Source organism: Podarcis bocagei (assembly GCF_964188305.1).
Source record: "Podarcis bocagei genome assembly, chromosome: 14".
Classification (NCBI taxonomy): domain Eukaryota; kingdom Metazoa; phylum Chordata; class Lepidosauria; order Squamata; family Lacertidae; genus Podarcis; species Podarcis bocagei.
In genome coordinates this window covers 11153299-11179678 of record NC_138139.1, presented here as the reverse complement: position 1 = coordinate 11179678, position 26380 = coordinate 11153299, and the positions used below count along the sequence as shown (strand labels likewise).

Sequence of the window (26380 nt, the reverse complement as noted above, 5' to 3'; positions counted from 1 at the left end):
GAGAAGAGAAGATTCCCTGGAAAAGACCCTGATGTTGGGAAAGATGGAGGGCACAAGGAGAAGGGGACGACAGAGGATGAGATGGTTGGACGGTGTTCTCGAAGCGACCAGCATGAGTTTGACCAAACTGCGGGAGGCAGTGGAAGACAGGAGTGCCTGGCGTGCTCTGGTCCATGGGGTCACGAAGAGCCGGACACGACTAAACGACTAAACAACAACAACAAATATTATAAACAAAGCCAAACCATTTTGGTCTTTACCTTGACCTTGGTTCGGAGAGCTTGTTCCTCTTTCTTGTCCAGCTCATCCTGCAAGGATTGCTTTTCCTGCTCCAGCTCTGTAACCCGTTTTTGTAATTTAAGGAATAGAGACATGTCCAGAGGTGCTTTCTTCTCGCTTGGCTCCTGATTCAAGGGAAATCGTGGGCAAGTCAGAATGTTTCCAACTTACAAAAAGGGAGATTTTTTGGGGGGCGGGGACAGTCTGCACATTAGCTATCATCCTGAGGAGAAAGCTGGAAAGCTGATGGTTCCTTCGTAACAAAAGCATAAAGTGTGGGGCATGGTTCTTTCACCTGGCATGAAGAGTTTCTCCAACAGCATCAGCTGTTGCCCTGGACAAGGAATTGGTAGGGAAATGGTCCATGCAAAATGGAAGAACCACACCACATGAAGGCAATGCCATGGGGATGCTTTTCCAAGCTGATCCCAATTGAGCATGTTAACATGCAGACTGTCTCTTAGAAGCAGGGATGGGAGGGAAGCAATGACTAGAGGTATATAAAGGTTACTTGATTAGGAGAGCTATTTACTGGCATCCAGAATTTTCCCAATGTTATTTTTGAAATCACAACTTTAAAAAGTCATTTTGATAAATAAATCTAATATAAAAAAGCATCTATCCTAAAGCCTTAAAGGCAGAAAACTAGTAACTAACTAGAAGGTTTAAGGTCTATGACCAATCATACCTTTCCTTCTTATTTGTTTGAAAGGGAAGGGAAGGAGGGAAAAAAGAGTAGGTTTGCAGTTAGTTTCAAAGAAAATAATAAGCACAGTAAGTTTCTGTAACCAAAGAGCAGTGAGATAAACACCATTGCTTAAAAACTTGGATCTACTATTAGATAACCTAGCACGGTGAAATGTGAAAGCAATTGGAATTATTTCCGTATACCCAGAAATGCATGACTTGGTTGGATATTCAAAGACAGCATGTGCTCATCTCTGCATTTGTGTGTGGCCTATCAAAAACACAAAGGAGTGGTCATATAACCAATTGCTTTCATACCCTAGTGATATCAGTTAATTAGAAGACACAACAGCCCATCGCACACTACTCAACACATGGCAGACCACTTAGGATATGAAATATACTTTATGTTGAAGGGGAAACTATGGCACAGAGGACTGGTCTCCACACAAATTTAAACAGTCCTCAATGTATTTTTTTCAGTATGATACAGTATGTCTTCTCAAGTTTGAAGAAAATGGAGAAAAGCTTAAGGTTCATGTGAGGGTTTGATTAGCTGCTTGTGCGTGAAAACGTGCTCCCTCAGAGTTTGTGCGCCCCCACAAACCTCCGTGTGTGACGGAGCTCCTCAGACATGTCTGCTCTAGTCACTAGTAGAGTCCGACAGTGGCTGTCTGCGGAAGCGTTTCCAGCAAAGAAGTTCCTTAACGGAAACGCGTCTCCTGGACTCACGGCGTGACAGTTTCCTGCGAGGTATGGGTCTCCCTATGGGAGACTCCGATACCTCACCACTGTTCTCGCTGGAAGCCTCCCTGAGCCCTCCCTCCTGCTCGCATTCCCTCAGAGACCCACTCCTCCCCCTGCTGGTCCCTGCTTCAGCAGTTGAGTCTCTTTCATCCTGCCTGAGTCCCTCCACCACCTGATGCTCTGATGGCAGTTCCCTGACATCCACCTCCCCTCCAGGGCCCCCCTCACCCCCTCCCAATTCCTCCCCCCTGGGAGGTGAAGGGCTAAAACCCCGAAACGAATCTTCCTCATCTTCTGACGTCTCGAACAATTCTCTCCATCGATCGTCGTCCTGGCCAGCTGAATCCTCCTCCTCTTCAGAATCTGGGAACCCCTCCAACTCCTCTTCCTCGTCGGTGGTGGCAAAGTATTCCCTTCGGAACCTCGCTACCGGCTGAGGTTTACGTGGGAACCTCTGATGAAAAGTCTCTATTAAAACCTCGTCATTGACATCCTCTGCCCTAACCCAGGTGTTTTCCGACTCCGGTTCCCCTTCCCACATTACCAAATACTCTACTTGATCTCCCTTCCACCTGGAATCGAGGATCTCCGCTACATGGTAGCTGTGTTCCTTCTCCTCCATTGCTGGTCCCCTAGTGACCCTCCCCTCACTGTCTCCTCTATACGGTGACAGCAACGACCTGTGAAAAACTGGGTGCAGCTTCATGTGGTTCGGTAACCGGAGCCTGAAAGCCACTGGATTGACCTGCTGTATGACTTCAAACGGACCCAGCCTTTTGGGTCTTAATTTCTTACAACCTCCTTTGAATGGCAACCCTTGGGTTGACAGCCACACCTGGTCCCCCACCCTGATGCATTCACCTTCCCTTCTGTTTTTGTCTGCTTGCCTCTTATATTCCTCCTTAGCCCTGTTTAAGTTGAGTTGGAGCTGGCGATGGATCGCTTCCATTTCTTCCACGAACTGTTCCGCAGCTGGAACGCTCCAGTTCTCCCCCTCCCCCCCTGGGAAGGCTCTGGGATGGCACCCGTGATTAGCCAAAAAGGGGCTCATCCCCGTGGACACGTTCTCTGCATTGTTGTAGGCAAATTCTGCCAACGCCAGCTTCTCCACCCAATCATTCTCTCTGTCATTAACATAACACCTCAAATATTGTTGGAGAACCCCATTTGCTCTTTCCGCCTGCCCGTTGGTTTCAGGATGACGGGCCGTCGAGAAATTAACCTCTACATGCAGTAAGCTCATGAGCTTCCTCCAGAACCTGGAAGTAAATTGTTTCCCTCGGTCTGAAACCACCCTCAAGGGGGCGCCATGCAACCTAAACACATTCTCTACAAACAATTTGGCGGTTTCTTCTGCTGTAACCGCATGTGAGCAGGCTATGAAGTGGGCCATTTTAGTTAACAGGTCTACTACAACCATGATGGCTGTTTTCCCTCTAGACCTTGGCAGATCAGTCATGAAATCTATTGCCACTGCTTCCCACGGTCTCTCAGGTGTGGGCAGTGGTTCTAATAAACCAGCCGGCGCCTGCCTCTCCCCCTTGGCTCTTTGGCATTGTTCACACCCTCTCACATACTCCCGCACATCTTCCCTGACCTTGGGCCACCAAAATTCCCTGGTAACCAGCCACATGGTTTTGTGTTGCCCAAAGTGCCCTGCTGTGGGGCTATCGTGCAGCTGCTTGAGTACTTTCTCCCTCAATTCCCCTTCAGGTATATATAACGCTCCCTTATAATACAATGCCCCATTTCTCTCCTCAAAACCACCGGGTTTGTCTTCCTCCCCTCTGAGATCCCTGAGTTTCCCCTGGGCGTATGCATCCTGCACCGTACCCTCTACCAATTCCCTTTGCCCCACCAAAGTCGCCCCACACACCCAGCGGTCCTCTGGAATGATATGGGTTTCTTCGGGTGCTCCCTCCCCCTCCAAATATTCAGGTTTGCGTGAGAGAGCGTCCGCCCTAACATTCTCTGGGCCTGGCACATAACAAATCTCAAAGTTAAATTTGGAGAACTCTTGGGCCCATCTCAACTGCCTTTGGTTGAGCACTCGCGCCGTTCTCCAGTACTCTAGATTTTTATGGTCCGTTCACACTTGCACTTTATGTTGTGCACCAACTAGCAGATGCCTCCATCTCCGGAACGCCTCATGAATAGCAAGCAGTTCTCGGTCGTACACCGTGTAGTTCCTCTCGGATTTGTTCAGCTTCCGCGAGAAGAAGGCACACGGACGCCACTCCGACTCCTCCTTCCCCGGCTGCAGAAGAAGCACCGCCCCTATGGCTCTGTCAGATGCGTCTGTTTCAACCCTTAGCTTCTTTCGTAAATCCACATGCAGAAGTTGTTCTTCAGAGGCGAAGGCCCTTTTCAGTTCCTCAAACACTCGCTCCGCCTCCGCCGTCCATACAAACTTCTTCTTACTGCTGAGACAGTCAGTGATGGGCGCTGTCAGATGGGCGAAGTTGCGGATGAACTTACGATAAAAGTTTCCAAACCCTAGGAACCTCTGCACATCCTTCTTGGTTTTGGGTGTTTTCCATTCCAGCACTGCCTGTACCTTGCCGGGATCCATGGCCAATCCCTTGTCTGACAGGCGGTACCCCAGGAATTCCACCTCCTTGGTATGGAACCGACACTTCTCCAGTTTGACCCACAGCCTGTTGGCTTGCAGTCTGCTCAACACTTCTCTGACGTCTCTCACATGTTGCTCCTCATTCTCAGAATACACCAACACATCATCTAGAAAGGCAACGCAATTCTTGTAGAGCAAAGGGCCCAGCACGTGGTTCATAAAAGATTGAAAACACGCGGAGCCTGCTTGTAATCCAAATGGCATAACGAGGTATTCAAACGCCCCCAAAGGGGTAAACATGGTGGTTTTCCATTCATCCCCTTTCCTTATGCGTATCAGGTTGTACGCCCCCCTTAGATCCAGCTTTGTGAAAATCTTTCCCTTCCTCACCATGGTCAAAAAATCATCAATTCTGGGCATAGGGAACGCCACCGGTTCAGTCACTGCATTCAGCCGCCTAAAATCACATACAAGTCTCAGCTTGTCCGCATTTTTTTTGTCCACAAAGAACACTGGGCTCCCCCCTGCTGCTTTGGACTCTCTGATGAAGCCTCTCTTCAGGTTCTTGTCAATGAACCCTCGCAACTCCTGCATTTCCCTGTCTGACATGGCATACAACTTGCCCACAGGAAGCTGTGCTCCCGGGAGTAAATTGATCTGACAATCAAAGGGTCTATGAGGTGGTAGTTGGTCAGCTTCCTTCTCGCTGAACACGTCGCTGAGATCTGCATACTGTGGTGGTACCTTCACCTTCCCCATTACTTCAGTCCCTGCTAGGGTGGCTTGGGCCCCTACTGAACCCTTCTCCCCTTTGCAGTGTTCTAGGCAATGTGCTGAACCAAAGGACACCACTCTTTGATGCCAGCCAACCAGCGGATCATGTAGAGCTAGCCAGCTCATTCCCAAAATAATGGGAGCGCCTCCCAGGGTGGCCACATTAAACGCTATCAGTTCTGTGTGCCTTGCCACCCTCATTATCATTGGGACAGTCTGCAAGCGGACTCCTCCTCCCAACAACTCCCTGCCATCAATCGTGGTCACCTGCAGGGGGTTGCTTAAAGGGATGGTCTGTATCTGGTGTTCAGCAGCAAACTCCTTGCTCATGAAATTGCAGGAGCTGCCTGAGTCCAATAGCGCCTTTATTTTTAGGGGATGCCCATTCTGCAGCTCTAGCGACACTTCAATCACTAGAGCAGGTCGAGGAGCTTCTGGCACGGGCACTTTCACTGCTCTTTGGCCTGGCTGCAGTGCCCCAATTGTGGCAACCAGGCGTTGGCTTTTACCTGCTCCGCTCCCCCTTCTTCTCCCCCCTCAACAGCTCCCACCATCCCTTGCCATTCCTTCCTCTGGGGGCAGACTCTGGCAAAGTGGCCTGGCTGTTGGCAGAGATAGCATTTCCGGGGGCCCTTTCCCTCCTTCTTAGCTCCCTCGCTGGTTTTTGAAAATGCGCGCGCGCGCGCTGTTCCGATTTCCATCGGCTCTGCCGGCGGGAAAGCTGGCTCAGGAATGTCTGGAATGCGGAACTCCTTCCAACGTTCCCCTCTCCCTTCCCGCCTCTCCAAGGCTCTTGCCTCCTGCCGCGCTCCTATGGTCAGCGCAGATTTGGTCAGCTGATCCATAGACTCCGCCCTGGGGCTCCGTGCCAGCTCGTCTTTCACCCCCGAAGAAAGACCTTCTTCAAATAGCATTTGAACGGGTGCCGCCGATAAATCCCAACTCAGTCTGTGAATCAGCATGGTAAACTCAGTCCAATATTCACGGACAGATCGACTCCCCTGCTTACAAGCCATTAGCTGTCTGCGCACCACCCCTTCCTCAATATCGCTGGAAAACATGATATCCATTGCACGAAAGAACTTCATTGTGTCCTTTAGTATGTCATTGTGCGTTGCCATTAGGGGTCGAACCCAGTCTCTAGCCCCTTTCTCAAGATGCCCAATTACAAAAGCAACTCGCGATTCCTCATCAGGGAACTCATCGAACTGCACATTAAGGGCATATTGCATCTCTGTCCTAAAAGCATGGTAGTCCTTGGGGTCCCCCCCAAATTTCTGCACCAATCCTGGTACCTTTCTGGGGAATTGAGTGGCTCTCCCCTTCTTGTCTGCATCCTGAGCCCTTCTCTCCTCCAGCCTCGCCGTCTGCAGGGCCAGTTGAACCTCCAACGCTCGGTATCTATCTTCCAAGCTTGGACCAGCTCCAGCCCCTGCTCCTCCGGTTCCGGTTGGTTCGCTCATGATGCCTTCTCTTGCACAAGCAGCGTACAAAGACTGTCGGACTGCTGTGAGGGTTTGATTAGCTGCTTGTGCGTGAAAACGTGCTCCCTCAGAGTTTGTGCGCCCCCACAAACCTCCGTGTGTGACGGAGCTCCTCAGACATGTCTGCTCTAGTCACTAGTAGAGTCCGACAGTGGCTGTCTGCGGAAGCGTTTCCAGCAAAGAAGTTCCTTAACGGAAACGCGTCTCCTGGACTCACGGCGTGACAGTTTCCTGCGAGGTATGGGTCTCCCTATGGGAGACTCCGATACCTCACCACTGTTCTCGCTGGAAGCCTCCCTGAGCCCTCCCTCCTGCTCGCATTCCCTCAGAGACCCACTCCTCCCCCTGCTGGTCCCTGCTTCAGCAGTTGAGTCTCTTTCATCCTGCCTGAGTCCCTCCACCACCTGATGCTCTGATGGCAGTTCCCTGACAGTTCACTTTCCCTACAGGAACTGTGCAACTCCCTCCCTTTGGCCACCCCTGTGCAAATTTAAAAAGTGGGGTATAAATATGCCCTATTCCTCCTCCTAGTGCCCTGTTCCTCAGCTAGCCTTTTTCCAGCTAGCATCCAAAGAACAATGGTTGGGGAGCACAGAAGGGTTCACCCCTACCTTAGGAAGCTACAAAGTTCAGGAGAAAAGAAAATAAACAAGAAAAACAGAACAAATCAGCATCCCTCTTGGTCTTTAGGCATCAGCTATAGCTTAAGGGACCCCTGACCATTAGGTCCAGTCGCGGACGACTCTGGGGTTGCAGCGTTCATCTCACTTTATTGGCTGAGGGAGCCGACGTGCAGCTTCCGGGTCATGTGGCCAGCATGACTGAGCCGCTTCTGGCAAACCAGAGCAGCACACGGAAATGCCATTTACCTTCCCGCCGGAGCGGTACCTATTTATCTACTTGCACTTTGATGTGCTTTCAAACTGCTAGGTTGGCAGGAGCAGGGACCGAGCAAAGGGAGCTCACCCCATCGCGGGGATTCGAACCGCCGACCTTCTGATCAGCAAGCCCTAGGCTCTGTGGTTTAACCCATAGCGCTACCCACGTCCCTCCAGCTATAGCTTATTATCTAGCAAAATACTTCCACACAGCTGTCAATGGTAGAGCACATGCTGTCCATGGCAAAAGTGCCAGGTTCAATTCCTGACATTTTTGTGCAAAGAGATCAAGTAGCAGGTATTTGGAAAAGCCTGTTCCTGGGAGGCTAGAGCATCACTGCCACAGTCACTTTTCCTCAGCCTGCAGTCCTCCAATTGATTTGGACTACAACTCTCATCAGCCACAGTTTGCATGGCTAATGGCCAAGGATTACATGAGTTGTAGTCCCAAATATCAGGAGAGCACCGGGTTGAGGAAGTCAACAGTACCAGGCATCTTTCTATGTACTGACTAGAGCCCTAGCTATATAGTGCAACAGGCTGAGAAATGGGGATGGCTGAGAAGTTATTTGTTGTTACTCTGAAGCTGTGCACAGCACACTCATAAGAGAGGAGTGAAAAACTCAGCTGCCCTCTTTCCTAGTGGGTGCTCTCAGAGTCACCACCGCTAACCCAAACAGAAGAACAGCATGGAAGTAGGGAAGGCAGCTTGCATTTCAAAGACACAACAGGTTCTTCACAGCGCCTTTGTATCAGTTTCCCCCAGGTGTATGAGAACAGATTGAACCAATAACACCAATCACAAAGCTGCCTATTGGATGGAAGGGAGTTCTGCTGAGTTGTGAGAGTGCTTGTTGTCTGGACCATACCTAGTACCTAAGCTGACAAAGCAGGCAAGACGCGTTCTGGACCAATTAATTGCCTTAAAAACTTTGCCCACTTTCAAGTGATTGTGTTCTCAAGCGCCATTAGAGGGAAAGGAAAGAAAATCTTCCTGTGTGTCTTGTCAGGTGGTTATCTAGCCAGGTAGCGCTTCTTCAGGAAGAGAGGGGACAATAGGGGCTTATGCCAAGCAGAAAGCGAAATCTTATCCCAAGAAATGGCTGGAGGAGCATCTCCTTCAAGAACCAACGCAGCAAGTTTGCGCTTCTACGATGCAAGTATTTGGTTCCCTTTTCTCGTTTTAAAACCCATATGCAGCAAATAATAAATAAGACAAAACAGCTTATGAATTCCACCACCATAAAACATATAATGCATCCATAAGCATCCAATATTTTTCATTTAGTGCTATATAACCATCATCAAGCCGCTGCAGCAACATTTGAATTATTCATAACTGATACTCATTTCCTAAGGCAGTAACATAGCTGAGTAATCATTCTGGAAATATCCCAAACCTTCTAGTATTTAAAATGCAGAGCAAGCTGCCATTAAAAATGTGCCCTTCAAAAATAGTTCTCTCCCTCCCTCCCTATCACCAAGATGACAATTCATCTAAACTGGAAAACTACCTTACAAGTTACAATATTTGATCCCAGTAAATTTCAAGGGCTCACTCATATTGTGATGTCAAGACACCTATCTGAACAAAATGCCCAAACAACATGCTAGTTCAATGTTGTTTTGCAAAGCTTTAAACCACTAATTGGTTCAAGTTGCAATGCTCTGTTGCCTGCTTTGTTGGCTTATTTATTTCTTGAATTCTCAGAGTGGTAAATTTGGGGTACCAGGTGGAGTCCAGACCCACCAGAATTTTCAGAAATCCTAAGTCCATAAAACACAAGTTTCCTGATACCAGTATAAAATACCATATTTTTCGCACCATAGGACGCACTTTTTCCCTCCTAAAAAGCAAGGGAAAATGTGTTTGCGTCCTATGGAGCGAATGCAGGGGGGAGGCAGGCGGGAAAAGCCCCCAAGAGCCACACACAAGCTCCGTGCGCTCTTGCAGGCTTTTCCCCAGGAGGGAGAAGGGACTGACTGGCCACATCAGTCCCTTCTCCCTCCTCGGGGAAAAGCTCCCAAGAGCGGCGCCCTCTTTAAAGGCTGCGCGGCTCCTGCGGGCTTTTCTACGAGGTGGGGAATCCCCCCACCTCCCAGAAAAGCCAGGAGAAGCCACGCAGCCCCTTTAAAGAGCGCGCGGCTTCTGAGGGAGTTGGGGGAAGCTGCAGCAGATTCCCTCCTCCTGGGCTCCCTTTGAAGCGGCAATGTGGGAGGGGAGCAGCTTACACTCGTGTAAGCAGCTCCTCTCCCACTTTCCTGCTTCAAAGCAACTATGGAGGAGGGAAGGAAGGGGACCATGGATCCTCCGCTGCTCAGGGCTGCAGCAGATTCCTCCTCCGTGATTCCTTTGAAGCAGGAAAGTGGGAGGGGAGCAGCTTACACTCGTGTAAGCAGCTCCTCTCCCACTTTCCTGCTTCAAAGTGGAGGGAATCCACTGCAGTTGCGAGCAGCGGATCCATGGCTCGGCTTCCTTCCCTCGAAGCAGGGTGCGGGGGTGCAGGGGGAAAGAGGGCAGGAAATAGATGCCGGGCAGGAAGACACAACCACACTTTGCCCACTGGAAAGTCCACCCCAGCCTCCCCAGATTTCCACTGAGACGGCCAGGCTAATCTCGATGGCCATAAGTCTGGCTCAGCATTATTAACTGGACTTAGATAAGCCATGGTTCCCCTTCCTACCCTCCTCTGAGGCTCAGTTTAAAGCAGCAAAGCGGACAGGAGCCGCCCGCTTTGCTGCTTTAAATAGTTTAGTGCAACATTTGATTCAGAATATTTTTTTCCGTATTTTCCTCCTGTAAAAACTAGGTGCGCCCTATGGTCAGGTGCGCCCTATGGAACGAAAAATACGGTAATCCTGAAGTAGCATTTCCTTACAGAAGTAATTTTCATAAAATGTTCCTAGGAACCCTGGAGTTCCGAAACTATTTGAAGTTATTAAGTATGACATTGTTGGACTTGCATGTGGTTGAAAGCTGCTGACTACCTGCAGCTGCAAGTTTTGCTTCCTACCCCATCTTCTAATTCTGACTAGCAAAAGGCTACTCATGCCAAGCAGATATGGGTAACTGTATATTAGGGGTTGCCAATATGGCACCCTTCCGGTGCTGTTGGACTACAACTTCCATCACCCCTGACCACTGGTCATACTTGCTATGGCTGATGGGAGTTGTAGTTCCACAGCATCTACAGGACTATCCCTGCTATATATATGCATGTTACAATTAGATTGCAAGGATGTAATCGTTAAACCCTGGCTATCAGTTGTGTGTCAAACATAGTACATGTGCACACAGTTTATTATGGAACAAGATATGCAATTTCAAAGAAATTCACTCGAGTCCACAGAAATAGCATATCCTTCCTATAAGAACAGCATAGTAAAAAACTGATATTGCAGTAGCGATTTACAATTTGAAGGGGGGGGAAATCCATGGTGGTCTCAAAGGTATAAACAGACTCTGATTCTTTTGTATTCTTTGATCTTACCTCTGTTCTCATTGGAAATTCTTCTGCCTCAGTCATCTCAGAGCTATAGGTGTATTCTGATTCATTGCTACTATGCGTGGAATCTGTTCTCTTGTGTCCAGGCTTGGAGATGCTCTGGGGGGGGGGGGAGAAAAGTGGGCAGGAAAATATGATAGCTCTAGTGTTTGTCTTTTGCACTTCCAAATCCTAGAGATCTCATGCATTTTTCCCCCTTTATTCGACCGATAGTCAGAATTAAACATTACACAATAATTATAAACTATAACATCATAGGGGGTACATAAATAAGGTAGGGCCACAGTACTAGACCTCTCACAGATAACCCACGTCAAAGCATTCAGTTATACGTTTCCGACACTTGAGTGCCAGGAAAAGAAATTTAGCCACTGACAAGGTTGTTTTCCCAGACTTATTTAGCAGATATGCTGTCTGCTTTCCTCTTTGTCGGGAACTGAGCTGGGGTAAGTATGGAGTTATAAGATACTGTCTTAAATCGTTGTAGAAGGAGATCTCATGCATGAGTACTTTGTAGAAGTCAGGGACTGATTTGCCTCAGTCATGCGAAGACAAATGAAAGAGAGGGACCAAGAAAGTAGCAGGGTGGTATAATAATAATAATAATAATAATAATAATAATAATAATAATAATAATAATAATAATAATAATAATTTATTATTCATACCCCGCCCATCTGGCTGGGTTTCCCCAGCCACTCTGGGCGGCTTCTAACTGAATATTAAAAACAGTTTCCCTAAACAGGGAACAGTTGTCTTTTAATAGTAAAATAGTTGCTTATTGGCTTGACATCTGCTGGGAGGGCGTTCCACCGGCAGGCACCACTACTGAGAAGGCCCTCTGCCTGGTTCCCTGTAACCTCATTTCTCACAGGGAGGGAATCGCCAGAAGGCCCTCAGCTCTGGACCTCAGTGTCCGGGCTGGATGATGGGGGTGGAGACGCTCCTTCAGGCATACAGGACCGAGGCCGTTTAGGGCTTTAAAGGTCGTTTAGGGCTGGTAAAGGATTGAGCAATGCCTCTGCATCTCCTACCTTTCTACTCCAAATTGCGTCCGTCCGTCCCCCTACTTTTCAGCTGTGCAGACGCAATCTGTGTTTCCAGACCCATGTCTGCTAGGGAAGATCTTGTTCAGCCTAGAAACTTTTTCAAATGAAATCTTTTCCAGGTCCTTTAAGCCACTCACCACCATAATCTTCATCTCATCCTTGAGGTCATCATATCGCTCCTCTAACCGGCTGAACTCCTGAAGCAGATTCTGATATCTCTGCCTTTCATTGTTCAAATCCAGGTCTAGCTGCTTTGTCTCCTCAGTGAACCTTTTCTCCATGTCCTCTGTAAAACAAAGTATGAAATCCAAATTTACATATACAGTCGTACCTTGGATCTCAAACGCCTTGACTCCCGAACAAATCGGCTCCCGAACGTTCGAAACCCAGAAGTGAGTGTTCTGGTTTTCGAACGATTTTCAGAAGCCGAACATCCACCGCAGCTTCCAATTGGCTGCAGGACGCTCCTGCACCCGGAACACATTCTGTTCGAGAACCAAGGTACGACTATATTACATTTGTACAGCAAGAAACAATGCATTTTAGAGACTATGGTTGCTTCCAGAAGACCTGTTATTGAGAATTCATCCTGATTTGTTTGCAGGGAAATTAAACAATGTTAGACACTTAAAGAGAATTCATTCCAATTTGTTTGCAAGGAGGTTAGATGATACTGGATCAAACCAGTATTCAGAAATCCTACTGAACACTGGGATTTTCTCCCAGGTAAGTGGGTGTAGGATTGCAGCCTAAGTAAGGAATTGTAGCCAGCTCCCAGATTTGAAACAGTATGGCTACAAAGCTCCTGTCCTTGAACCACATTAGCAGCTAGTGCATCCAGCTGTGGAATGGTCAATTCCTCAGTAAGATTTAAGCAGCTTCTTTAGCGTCACTACAGTTCAGTATCTGAGGCTCAGAGACCATTTAACTGCTCTCTTAAAAAAAGAAATTCTAATCCCACAATTCGATGCTATGCAGATGAGGCAGTAATGCTGGTTCAGGACTCACTTATGCACATTTTATCCTCCATGTGATATTGCCTCTAGCCCTGAACCAGTGCAATATCCTACTCTCAAATAATGGATGGGGAAAAGAGAGAGACAGCCTTTCTGCATGGTGATAATGTGATGCTTACACAGCCCATTTCACTCTTTGCTTTCTCCCGGGAGTGATGATACGGAGTTCCTTGGGGTCAGTGATTCAAAGTGGAGGCCCATCATGTTACAGAGTTTTGCTTAATTGATAAAAAAGCAGAGGAGAGAAAGGGAGAGAAGAAGTGTGTGTGTGTGTGTGTGTGTGTGTGTGTGTGTGTGTGTGCATGCATGCATGCATGCAAAAACCATCAACCAAACCAAACTTCTGAACCAAGGTTACCTGTTATCTCTTTGGCCTGATCCTGGATCCGACGGTTCAGCTCATCCTTTTCTGTTTTAAGCAGTGTGTTTTGCTCTTTTAATTCCAGTACCAACTAAAAAAAGAAAAAAATAGTATTGGGAAAGGCTCACAGCTGAAACAGAAAAAAATCCATCTTAACAAGTACACTGTTTGAGTAACAAATTAAACAATTTTCCCCGGGCAATTCTAGACAAAGGTAATCAGTCAATCTGCATGGATGATACATCTACTGCTATCACAGCCTTGTCTATATACAGCATTTTCATCAAATCTGATTGGAAATCAAGCTCTGCATAACATACAAACAGTGTTGGCTGTGCCCATTGGAACTGATGGGGTGGAAGGATGAGGCCAAACACAGGTGGAGCCTGAGCCAATGACAGGCAAAATCAAATAATTCTGAGTTTGGTTCCTATCCTCACCAAGTTCCACAAAGGCAACACTGAGACTAAGGAGGAAGCTGATAAGCAGTGGATTGGGAGTAAAGAAGAAGGCTGGCAGGTGGGGCCTGACTGAAGGCAGACTGAAATTGGTGGAGCAGGGTGCCATTCGCCCTAATCAACCAACCTCCACTCCCGAGAAAATTCAATAACCATGCAAAACTGAACTGAGCATATTCTCTCTCTGCTTACCAGAGTCTCTACTTCCCTTCTCTTCCTAAGTATAGGCTGAAATGCTTTTTCAGCCTGGACCTCTCTTCGTGTGCTCTGTAAAGGAGCATTTACACTGAAAGGATAAATTAATATCTTATTTATAAGTGGGGAAAATGCTAGCCAGCTTTTTTATGCCTCCATGTCAATCGAGGAGGCTTAAGTCAATTAAAATTACAATCTCACAATAAAGTTACAGCATCAGTTAAATTACAACAGGGTCAGGCGTAATACATTTATCTAGCTGGCAAGGGAAATGGAAAGGTCTAGGTGGTAGAAAACAGCCAAAGAGGAGACTTCCTGAATCTTGGAAGGGGGGAGGGGAAAATCCACAACCAGGGCACCACCACAGAGAAGGCCCTCTCACTAGCCTCTGCCAACCATGCTTCCAGCTGAAGTGAGACACAGAAAAGGGCCTCTCCATCAGATTTTAGGCAGCAGGGAGGCAGGCCAGTATAAGACATGTCTGTCCTTTAGGTATGCTGGACCTAAGCCATTCAAGTAATCACCAACCATTTGAATTGTGTCCAGAAACAAACTGACAAGCAGCACCGGCAATGCAGAACATGTGCAAAACAGTCCCATGCCAAGGGCCCATTAACAGTCCATGCCAACTGAAGGTTCCACAGACGCTTCCTCTGTATCCCCAGTTACAGCATATTGCAATAATCCAATCTAGGTGCAACTAAGGTGATCTCCTCAGTAAAGGGCACATCTGGCCCACAAAACACACATTTCTTACCTTTTCTAAGAGGGTATCTATCACCAATGATTTCTATAAGATGAATCTTAAACATAACTGGCAGTTATCTAAACACTCAAAGCCCCCTTGCAGCATAGAGATGGAGTTTGGTTCCATCTTGCTCTTTTTTCCAGAAACAAAACACCCAGCTCATCACCGCAGATTAAGAGTTCTGTTTCTCATCTACTTTCCCTTTTGGGTTTTAGGCTGTGTTTTCCCTCACCTTCTCCAATGCAATAGGGCCGCCCAGTCTCCAGCTTACATTGCAGCAGCTTTCTGATCCGCCTCTGGCTCTCCACCATGATGTGTCCAGAAGGAGACTTCTCAGATTCTGCCTTCAGCTCCCATCCTGGGCTTTCATCCATTCTGGCTCTGACTCTCCCTTCACTTCTGCTCTCTCTATGTCTGAGTCTCTGCTCCTGTCCTCTCTGTCCCTGACTTCTGTGTCCTCTGCACCTCCTCTCTCTCTCTCTCTCTGGTTGCTCCTGCACCTTACGAGGCAATGAGGAGGACATGGGGACACTAGGCATCTAGCCACTTCCAGTCTGACTCCATTTACATCTCAGGGAGTCCAAGTCCAACTTTACGTGCAGCATCAATAAAGGATGCAGCCCTAGGTATCTCACATATGTTTGGACTTATGATTATGCACAAATGCGCCTTCAGGATGTTCCTAAAGTTCTGTGCTGCAAAGCAAGACGTTCTCACCTGGTCTGTTTCTTGTTTGTATATTTCTGCTTGTTCCTCAATCGTCTTCTTCTCAGTCTGTGTTTGGTGCAGTTCCTTTCTGAGCTTGCTAATCTCCTCTTGAAGGCTAAGGACACGGTTGGTGGCATTCTTGGCCTCTTCTTCGCTCATTTTAAGTCGTTCTACATCATTCTTTAGCTTCTCTGTCTCAGACGTGTATGCTGCTTCCAGAGTACTTAGTTTCTCAATTAGGGATTTGGAGTCTTTGGTCTGCATAAAGCAAAAAATGATAATCAATGTTTGCAATGCATTTCAGTTTAATATTAAGCTTTCATGCTAGGAAAAGATGTGTTATTTATCATTTCTCAGCTATCCACAGAATGTGCACAACTTCACACAATGAAAATGTCTGTTGTAAGTAAAAGGTAAAGGGACCCCTGACCATTAGGTCCAGTCATGACCGACTCTGGGGTTGCACACTCATCTCGCTCTATAGGCTGAGGGAGCCGGCGTTTGTCCACAGACAGCTTCCAGGTCATGTGGCCAGCATGACTAAGCCGCTTCTGGCGAACCAGAGCAGCACACAGAAACGCTGTTTACCTTCCTGCTGGAGCGGTCCCTATTTATCTACTGGCACTTTGACGTGCTTTCGAACTGCTAGGTTGGCAGGAGCTGGGACCGAGCAACGGGAGAAGAAGAGTTTTGGATTTGATATCCCGTCTCAAAGCGGCTAACATTCTCCTTTCCCTTCCTCCCCCACAACAAACACTCTGTGAGGTGAGTGGGGCTGAAAGACTTCAAAGAAGTGTGACTGGCCCAAGGTCACCCAGCAGCTGCATGTGGAGGAGTGGAGATGGGAACCCGGTTCCCCAGATTACGAGACTACCGCTCTTAACCACTACACCACACTGGGAGCTCACCCCGTCGCGGGGATTCGAACCACCGACCTTTTGATCGGCAAATCCTAGGCTCTGTGGTTTAACCCATAGTGCCACCCGCATCCCTTCCTGTTTTAAGTAGGACAGACAAATCAGTTATTGTCTGTTTCCCTCAGTTTTTCATTTTTCAAACTTAAATTCTCATTTTCACATCAGTTTACAAATTATTATTTTTTCAAAAGCCCTTGTGCAATTTCATCAGCATTTTACAACAAGGTTCTAATGTACAAATTATTATATGCAATTGTGCCAGATATATTCATTTTTGCAAGCAATTTCCCCTAATGTAATGCAATTTTGTGCAAACTTTTCCTAGAATATGTTTTTTTTGTACATATTAAATGGTTGGAGAACTGCATTGCAAAATAATGCGAATTTTGAAGGATGACCACATTTCAATCTGCATGATGTTTCAGGTAGTGCAAATTTTATAGTGGGTATGTTTTTGCACCTTACATGTTGTTTTTATAGCGCAAGCTAGTTAGATATCACTTGCGAAATCTGCATCTGATTGCACTCTTACTTGCTAAAGCTGGGATGAACAACCTGTGGCCCTTCAGGTGATGTTGGACTGCAACTCCCATCAGCCCCAGTCAGCATGGCCAATGGCCAATAATGATGGGAGGTGGAGTCCAACGACATCAAGGGAAGTAATAGTGCCACTGTATTCTGCTCTGGTCAGACCTCACCTGGAGTACTGTGTCCAGTTCTGGGCACCACAATTCAAGAAGGACACTGACAAACTGGAATGTGTCCAGAGGAGGGCAACCAAAATGGTCAAAGGCCTGGAAACGATGCCTTATGAGGAACGGCTAAGGGAGCTGGGCATGTTTAGCCTGGAGAAGAGGAGGTTAAGGGGTGATATGATAGCCATGTTCAAATATATAAAAGGATGTCACATAGAGGAGGGAGAAAGGTTGTTTTCTGCTGCTCCAGAGAACCGGACACGGAGCAATGGATCCAAACTACAAGAAAGAAGATTCCACCTAAACATTAGGAAGAACTTCCTGACAGTAAGAGCTGTTCGACAGTGGAATTTGGTGCCAGGGAGTGTGGTGGAGTCTCCTACTTTGGAGGTCTTTAAGCAGAGGCTTGACAACCATATGTCAGGAGTGCTCTGATGGTGTTTCCTGCTTGGCAGGGGGTTGGACTCGATGGCCCTTGTGGTCTCTTCCAACTCTATGATTCTATGATTCTATGACATCTGGAGGGCTCCAAGTTCCCCATTCTTCTGCTAGAATGAAGGAGTTCAACTCAGCTGTCAGTTTATGGGGATACTCTGCCTTTCTACAAGAGCATCCAAAAGCAGCTTATATAGTACTCCAAATAGCCCTTATTTCAAACCGCAGATGACATAAGATTCTAGCCATCCAACCCACAGACATGTCACTTTACCTGCTCATCAATTCTACGTTGCAGCTGCATGATCTTGTTCTCCATGCCAACGTTGAGTTTCTTGTAGTGTTCCACAGAGCGTGCCTCTATCTTCAGCTTCTTCAGCTCTCTCTTAGCCATCATGCGCCGGAAGCAGCACTGGAGATAGACAATTGCCTCCAAAGATCTGTGGTACCGCAGGCGAGCCAGCCAACCACGCACATGTTTCTGTATAATGGTGGCCTTGTGCCCACGAAGCATCTGCATATTAAAAACACACACACACACAATGAGGGGCCTTGTACTGTCATCAGGGATAATTAACTGATACCATGAACTGTGGCTAGTAAACTTAAAGATAATTAAAGCCAAGAAATAAAGTAATATACTACTGCCTGTTGGTACATGGAAAGCTGACTATGTTCCAGCAGTCTACAGTGCAGATTCCTTATGTGATGTTACAAATATGTGCCTACACACACACACACACACACACACACACACACACACACACACACACACACAATGTATGCCACACTATGGGTCATCAAAAGGATCTGGATTTTTCAAACTCTGGATAATATTAACTGCTCCATAGACTAGGGTTAAGTAAATCGTGTGAAACTGTTCCACAATATTCCCTTCTCCCAGTGCACTCTCACACAAATTTCATTTGGAGGTGGAGCATTTCAATACTCTTCTTTTGGGCAATGCCAGGCACTTCCCACAGCAGAGCTCCAAGGCTTATAACCATCATAATACATTAATCGCTTTTGGCGATTATTTCAGTTTAAGAGTTCTTGAACCACAATCTAATGTTCTTTTGTTGATGCACAATGAACAGTTTGCAAATTCTTGATTAACTCCTTACGTTGTTTCGAACCACACTAGTAAATTACACCATGTGTCATAGAGGGGGAAACCTATACATGTCATAAAGAACTCAGACTAAACTGGTTTATACCAAAACACTGATAGGTTCAACTGGCGAATTTGTCAAATTGGATTTCTGTATTTCTTCGATAAAACAGTCTTCCCAAACTTGGAGCTCTCCAGATGTTTTGGACTACAATTCACACAACAGAAGTTGAAATCCAACACATCTGGAAGGTATGAAGTTGAGGAAGGATGCCAAAAAACAGTGAAATAATTATCCATAATGATATGAAATTTACAAAGATGTAGAAAGACAGATGTTCTTAAAAACAGTATATTGATTAAAAATACAGAAAATGGTTAAACTCTCGAGTCATTTTAATATCATTTCATGTAACTAACAAATACTATGACACATGACACACTATCAGTGACATTTCAGCTACATCCACTGCTTTTAAATTGTCCTAGAAATACCTTGATTCAGGAGATATAGCAGATCCACATCTGGTAGTACAAGTGAACCAAGTACATCCAAAGATGGTCAAAATATTATAAATTTTACTAAGGACACCAAGTGGTTTACAATATAGTACATGTAAACCTGGAACCAATGGAGCTTCCTGTGAAACTCACAGACATCACAACAGCATCTCTTCCAGGAACCTCCCAAAAATATGTGAAGCAGATGATTCAACTCCTTCAGACACCTTATTACAGTCATGTGACCACTAAACATACCAGTTTTATAATGGCTACTGACACCTGTTGCAATTGCTTCCCCAGACAAAGTAGTGTAACTACAGGAACACAACTGACGTGTCACAGGACACCATGTGCCAACACATCTGGATCAGGTCTGATATATTAACAGAACCACATATACAGAGTTACAGTTGCAGAGGACACTGTTCCAGAAGGCTGCAGCCATTTGAAGCATAGAAAACAACTGAAACTGCTTCTCCGTAACAATTCTCATACTTGGGGTGTCCTTGTAATCCTTGGTGGTGTCCATTTCAAAAGATTAAGAAAGAAGAGGAAGGCTTTGGCTCAGAAATCAATCAATCAATCAATCAATCAATCAATCAATCAATCAGGGTGTAACAGATTTTTAGATAATATGAATGAAGTGAAAATCAAATGTAAATGAGGCATAGTAAAGGTAAAGGGACCCCTGACCATTAGGTCCAGTCGTGACCGACTCTGGGGTTGCGGCGCTCATCTCGCTTTATTGGCCGAGGGAGCCGGCGTACAGCTTTCAGGTCATGCGGCCAGCATGACTAAGCCGCTTCTGGTGAACCAGAGCAGCGCACAGAAACGCCATTTACCTTCCCACCAGAGCGGTACCTATTTATCTACTTGCACTTTGACGTGCTTTCAAACTGCTAGGTTGGCAGGAGCTGGGACGGAGCAACGGGAGCTCACCCCGTCGTGGGGATTCGAACTGCCAACCTTCTGATCAGCAAGTCTTAGGCTCTGTGGTTTAACCCACAGCGCCACCCGTGTCCCCAAAATGAGGCATAGAGAACAGGATATTGGGCTCTGATTAGTGCAGGGGTGGCAAACCTATGGCCTATGTGCCAAACCTGCCCTGCCCAGTCTCCCACTAGCTCGCAATACTGCGTTCATGAAACCACACCTACCAGCCCCAAATCCAACATCACATGTGGGATCAGGTGTGGGGCACATAGAGATGCACCTAAAGAAGGGAGAGTTCAAGCATGCTTTGTGCAGTATCCCCACCCCTGCCGGCCAAGATTGACAGGTGGGTAGATAAAGAAGTCAAATGGTGTCAAAAGCTGGCCCATCAAGGAGGAGGAGACAAAGGGCCGTATTCTGCTAACACAGCATGCTAGCAGAAGCCAGCGCAAGGGCTCCTGCAATTCAACAGGATTTTCTCCCCTCTCCTGCCCCAGAAAGATCTGAATTCAAAGACCTGCTCAGCCTAAAAACTCATCAAATGCCCTTAGCCCAGACCTCTCAATTGACTATGAAAAAACCCCAATGGACCTTGCCTTGAACTCCTTAAAGGAAGAGGCAGATATAAACAATAAAACAACGGAAACCCACCACAACCATCAAGTTGGGACACCAAACACTCATTGCTTGTTTGGCTAGTATTTCTCAAATGATGTTTAAAGGTATCATTTAGGATAATTAGGAATGTAATAGATTCTTCAGAGGATGAAGAAACTATAATTGCTACAAGGCTCATTCCAATTACAACACTCACCTCCCAACTGAAAATATTCTTTTAGTCACACAGCAGAATCAGGCCTTACAAAAGGCACTTCTCATCATCTGAAGACTGCCTGCCTGCCAGTCTTCAGCCACATTCTTAGAAAGTCTGCACTATTTTGCCCCCCTAGAATATATCTCAAGTCATCTTTCATCACCTTTAGTGCAGCTGATTAGGGATTCGCTTGATTTAGAACATTTGTACTCCAAAAAGGCTCCCAGAGTGGCTTACATACAACCAACGAAAACAACCTGCCCACAGGTTTACAAAATACACGACACAAATGGAAATGTGGACATGGAGGGGAAAGGGAAAAAGCAACGTTATGCACCAATTCTTGACGTTTAAGCAATAGTTTTTATAATGATCAGATGGAATTCACGTCCCAGTTTTGTTGCTGGAAAGTAACCAGGTAAATAGCTACTAAGTTCCCTGTAATAGGCATTTACTTACAATAATTTCTATGCTGCTACTTGTGCATTTGGAGAGTAAATGCAAAAACACCACAGATGAGAAATGTTACAAAGACCTCTGGTACAGGCAGAGCCTAAGACTCATCTCTTCCTTAACACTTTGATGACCCATTTGAACACTACTGATGTCTCTTGGGGCTAACTGCAACTTCAGATCATACCACACTGAACTGTAATAGCTATCGTCATGCACTGATGTTTCTGTTGCAGTACAATTACTTTGCAATTTTCATTGATTACCTCCAACAGTTAGTTCTGACTAGCTCTGTGGTAACTACAATAACCACAAAGGAAATGCAACAGGCTAACAAAAACAGATGTTCCAAAACAAAACCAGTAATGAACCACCACATTAAAACTTATGACACATAATGGATGAAGCATCCTTAATTCCATAGCCAGAAAGCAGCTGAGCTGGTGATGTGGTTTAATTTTTGCGCTAGAAGGAATGTATTTTTTAAACTTATTAAAATACGATGCTTCTCAAAATAATTACTGCTGTTTTGAAAAGTAGCATAAGATCCCTTTAGTGCTTTATTAGCTTCTGTGTTTTTAATTTTCTTGTGTAATTTTTCCCATATGAATTGCAATTCTTTTACCGGAAGTCACCTTTCTTTTATATAAAGAAAGCATGTTCAAGGAAGTTTCGAAAAGTGTCCAGTTATTGAAATCAAGATCCCGTATTTGTTTAATGATAGCTAAAGTATGAAGAACCGGCATACTGTAAATCAAAACTTTAACTTAAAGCAAATTACTTTACATTTGACAAGTTTAAAGGTATGGCTCCAGTTACTGGTATATAATATTATTCCTACTTTCAAGTGTCATGTGAGAGCAGAGCTACAAATGGAATTATTGTATGCTCTGGTTTTTCCACGCATTTCAAGGGTCTAGCTTGTGAACCAAAAATAGGTCTTTCCATGCCAAGGAATCAAGAAGTTCTAGCAGATAAGGGAACTCCAGCCATTTATCACAACTACCTGTACAAACAGGTATCTTTGCCCCTAACCCTTCCCATAATTTTAGCATGTGGATACAGACATACAGGGTTGACATGCAGTCAACAACTGTTTTGTGTGGGGGTTATGTTCCTGACCCCCATGCACATTAGTGGAATGCACATAAGCCCACTCCGCCCCTGCTCCCTTTTCTGGCCACTTCTATGTTGCAGCGATGCACACACGCACGGTCACACACATACTGAACACATGCAAAACAGTCGTTGCCTGTACAATACCAAAGCCACAGTTTTCCACCTAAGCATTTCACAGTTGAAGCACATTATCAGGACGAGTGGCTTCCTGTATTTTTAGAAATCACACCTTGGCAGTGAAATTGGTGCATGTCTTGAGAAACGAACCTCTAAAAATAACATTGTGAAATTTCATGTTCTACAGCATCCTAGAAGAAACACAGCCACATACTGTATTCCAGGAAGAAGAAGAAGAAGAAGAAGGAGGAGGAGGAGGAGGAGGAGGAGGAGGAGGAGTCAAGTAACAGTCTCTCTTACCTGCTGATACTTCTTCCTAGCAATATAACCTCGCAAATATGACTGGAGAACCATAGTGCCGGCTAGCGTGCGACGGTATCGCTTGCGGACAACATACATGCGCTGGAATTTCTGAATAATGATGGCAGCTTTGGTTCGTCTAAGGAAAGTGGCAAGGCTGACCAAGAAAAAATGAGGGGATAGAAGACAGTATTTATAAACTCCAAAGTAGTCTCTTAACATTAACACTTTATTACAAAGGTCCCAATGACAGCAAAATTTTGGATAACCCAATAGAATCAGATACTTCTCCCCAGGCTTACATTACAGTGCTAAACCACCAAGTTCAAGGAACCTTACTCACTAATTACTGAGTTTAGGACTGCAGCCCATGCACCAAATTATTGTCATTGGCACATCTAACCTGTAAAAGCAAGGCTCAGAGAGCACCAGTCACATATTAACTTTCTTTTTGAAAATTTGCAGTGATATGCATTTCCCATGTTACATTACCCCAACACTCTTATGCCCAAACTTGCAAAAACAATGGTGCATTTAAAAGATTTAAGATGAGCATACATGTTCCTTAGCAGAAGGTTTAAATAATTTTTCTTTAAATAACTGGATTGTTCGCATCGCATTCACATCAGGCATTCAGCCACTCTGTATTACTGGGAATAACTTTGCAGGGAAAAGTCAACATCGGCATAATTTTACATATTTCTAACCTGCCTTCAGTTCAACGGCTCTACAAAGGCAGATGCTGTTGACCAACAAAGGCAGTTGTGGAATCTTAAAACTTCAGCACCAGCATTTACTAAAACAACAGCAGGAGCTATGTTCCAACAAGAGGATCCTTGCTGGAACAGACCAATAGTCTTATTTAGTCTAGCCAGACAAATGCCTTTGGGAAACCCAAAAGCAGAGCTTCAAGGCAGCAGCCCCTCCCTTGATGCTCCCCAACAACTGGTATTCAGTGGCATACTGCCTCTATACTGAAGGCTGCAGATAGGCAAGTGAGACCTGCATAATGCATATAGCTATCATCATACATGAGGTTGGTTCTTCAAGTGTAGATGTCCTTAGCCAAAACAGCACCATCAGAAGGCTTGAGGGAACCCCAAGGCTTGTAATCTGTTGGGGGCAGGAGCTGGAGCAAGCCCAATAAAGACTGAGCATACTCAGCGAGCGTGAAATGTTGACTGACAAAGGAATCATAGAATAGAATCATAGAATCATAGAGTTGGAAGAGACCACAAGGGCCATCGAGTCCAACCCCCTGCCAAGCAGGAAACACCATCAGAGCACTCCTGACATATGGTTGTCAAGCCTCTGCTTAAAGACCTCCAAAGGAGGAGACTCCACCACACTCCTTGGCAGCAAACTCCACTGTCGAACAGCTCTTACTGTCAGGAAGTTCTTCCTAATGTTTAGGTGGAATCTTCTTTCTTGAAGTTTGGATCCATTGCTCCGTGTCCGCTTCTCTGGAGCAGCAGAAAACAACCTTTCTCCCTCCTCTATATGACATCCTTTTATATATTTGAACATGGCTATCATATCACCCCTTAACCTCCTCTTCTCCAGGCTAAACATGCCCAGCTCCCTTAGCCGTTCCTCATAAGGCATCGTTTCCAGGCCTTTGACCATTTTGGTTGCCCTCCTCTGGACACGTTCCAGTTTGTCAGTGTCCTTCTTGAACTGTGGTGCCCAGAACTGGATACAGTACTCCAGGTGAGGTCTGACCAGAGCAGAATACAGTGGCACTATTACTTCCCTTGATCTAGATGCTGTACTCCTATTGATGCAGCCCAGAATTGCATTGGCTTTTTAGCTGCCGCATCACACTGTTGGCTCATGTCAAGTTTGTGGTCAACCAAGACTCTTAGATCCTTTTCACATGTACTGCTCTCAAGCCAGGTGTCACCTATCTTGTATTTGTGCCTCTCATTTTTTTTGCCCAAGTGCAATACTTTACATTTCTCCCTGTTAAAGTTCATCTTGTTTGTTTTGGCCCAGTTCTCTAATCTGTCAAGGTCGTTTTGAAGTGTGATCCTGTCCTCTGGGGTGTTAGCCACCCCTCCCAGTTTGGTGTCATCTGCAAATTTGATCAGGATGCCCTTGAGTCCATCATCCAAGTCGTTGATAAAGATGTTGAATAAGACCGGGCCCAAGATAGAACCCTGTGGCACCCCACTAGTCACTCTTCTCCAGGATGAAGAGGAACCATTGATGAGCACCCTTTGGGTGGGAAATGGAATAACGGGAATCCTCAACAGTAGCACTTAACGTTTTCTTGCAAGCCCCACTTGACATGCTGGTGGTCATGGATACGCATCCTCCACAATCTGTTCTTTACAATCTACATCATCATGCTCAGTTAACCTGTGACCCACCAAGCCAAATGTATCTCACTAGACACTATTATAGTACAGTTGGATACATGATATACCCCCCTTGCAATCACAGGCAGAAAGCAAAACAGGAAGTTTATCAAGTTGGGTCTTATAACATAATGATCAGTACAGTGGTACCTTGGTTCTCAGCGCCTTGGTACTCAAAAAACTTGGAACGCAAACACTGCAAAACCAGAAGTGTTCCGGTTTGCGACCTTTTTTTGGAAGCCAAACGTGCTCTGTTTTGAGTGCCATGCTTCCGTTTTGAGTGTTATGCTGAGGTCTGTCTGTTGTTGGTTGTTGCTATTTATTTTGCGGTTTTGTTTTTGTGGCTCTTTTCATTTTGTTTTTGCGACTGTTTGGAACCCAGTTCAGCTACTGGTTGATTGATGGTGTGACTGCAGTACATTGTTTATTGCTTTTATTTTATGGATCAATGTTCTCGTTAGATAGTAAAATTCACGTTAAATCGCTGTTTTAGGGGTTGTTTTTAAAAGTGTGGAATGGATTAATCCATTTTGCATTACTTTCTACGGGAAAGCACGCCTTAGTTTTGGAACGCTTTAGTTTTGGAACGGACTTCTCGAACAGATTAAGTTTGAGAACCAAGGTACCACTGTACAGGAAAAACGGAAGGTTCAGTTGAGTTTTATGTTTAAAGCAACCCAGGCTTTTCTCAGGGGTCAGCTTACCATCTTGCCTGGTACCCTCGGACATATCTCTGAATGGTGATGGCTGCCTTCCTCATGCGCAGGTACTTCTTTCGCAACAACCATCCTCTGATGGTCTTTTGGATGCGGATGCATGCAGCTCTCAGTTTATCGGCCCTTATTTTTTCCAAGTAAGCTACTTGACCAGCCCGGAAAAATATTTTTGTCTTCCCAAACTGGTACTTATCCTTATCCTGTTTTCAGAAGAAATGTACAATCAGCGCCAGACCGAAAGTGACAAAGGATTAATAATAACAGCAAGACTCAATGACAGCAGAATTGGCAAAGAGGCAACAGGCATCCTCTAAATCAGGGGTGGCTAATCTTTTGAGACAAAGGGACACGTTGACCCCTGGAAGTCACGGAAGCTGGTGGCGCTGTGGTCTAAACCTCTGAGCCTCTTGGGCTTGCCAATCAGGTCAGTGGTTCGAATCCACA

The 26380-nt window shown here is 45.8% G+C and overlaps 1 protein-coding gene across 5 annotated transcripts in view; it reads right to left on the bottom strand.

The window, feature by feature from the left end:
• Positions 1-26380, bottom strand: part of MYO5A (myosin VA) — a 128142-nt gene that overhangs the window by 29138 nt on the left and 72624 nt on the right. For all 5 annotated transcript variants that reach the window (XM_081169970.1, XM_081169969.1, XM_081169971.1 and 2 more), the window contains exons 19-26: positions 25925-26136; positions 22861-23017; positions 17784-18023; positions 15472-15720; positions 13351-13444; positions 12114-12262; positions 10913-11026; positions 261-404 (exon numbers count right to left, since the gene is read on the bottom strand). In XM_081169970.1, the coding sequence (XP_081026096.1) occupies positions 261-404; positions 10913-11026; positions 12114-12262; positions 13351-13444; positions 15472-15720; positions 17784-18023; positions 22861-23017; positions 25925-26136 (1359 nt within the window). The remainder of the gene's footprint in view (positions 1-260; positions 405-10912; positions 11027-12113; positions 12263-13350; positions 13445-15471; positions 15721-17783; positions 18024-22860; positions 23018-25924; positions 26137-26380) is intronic.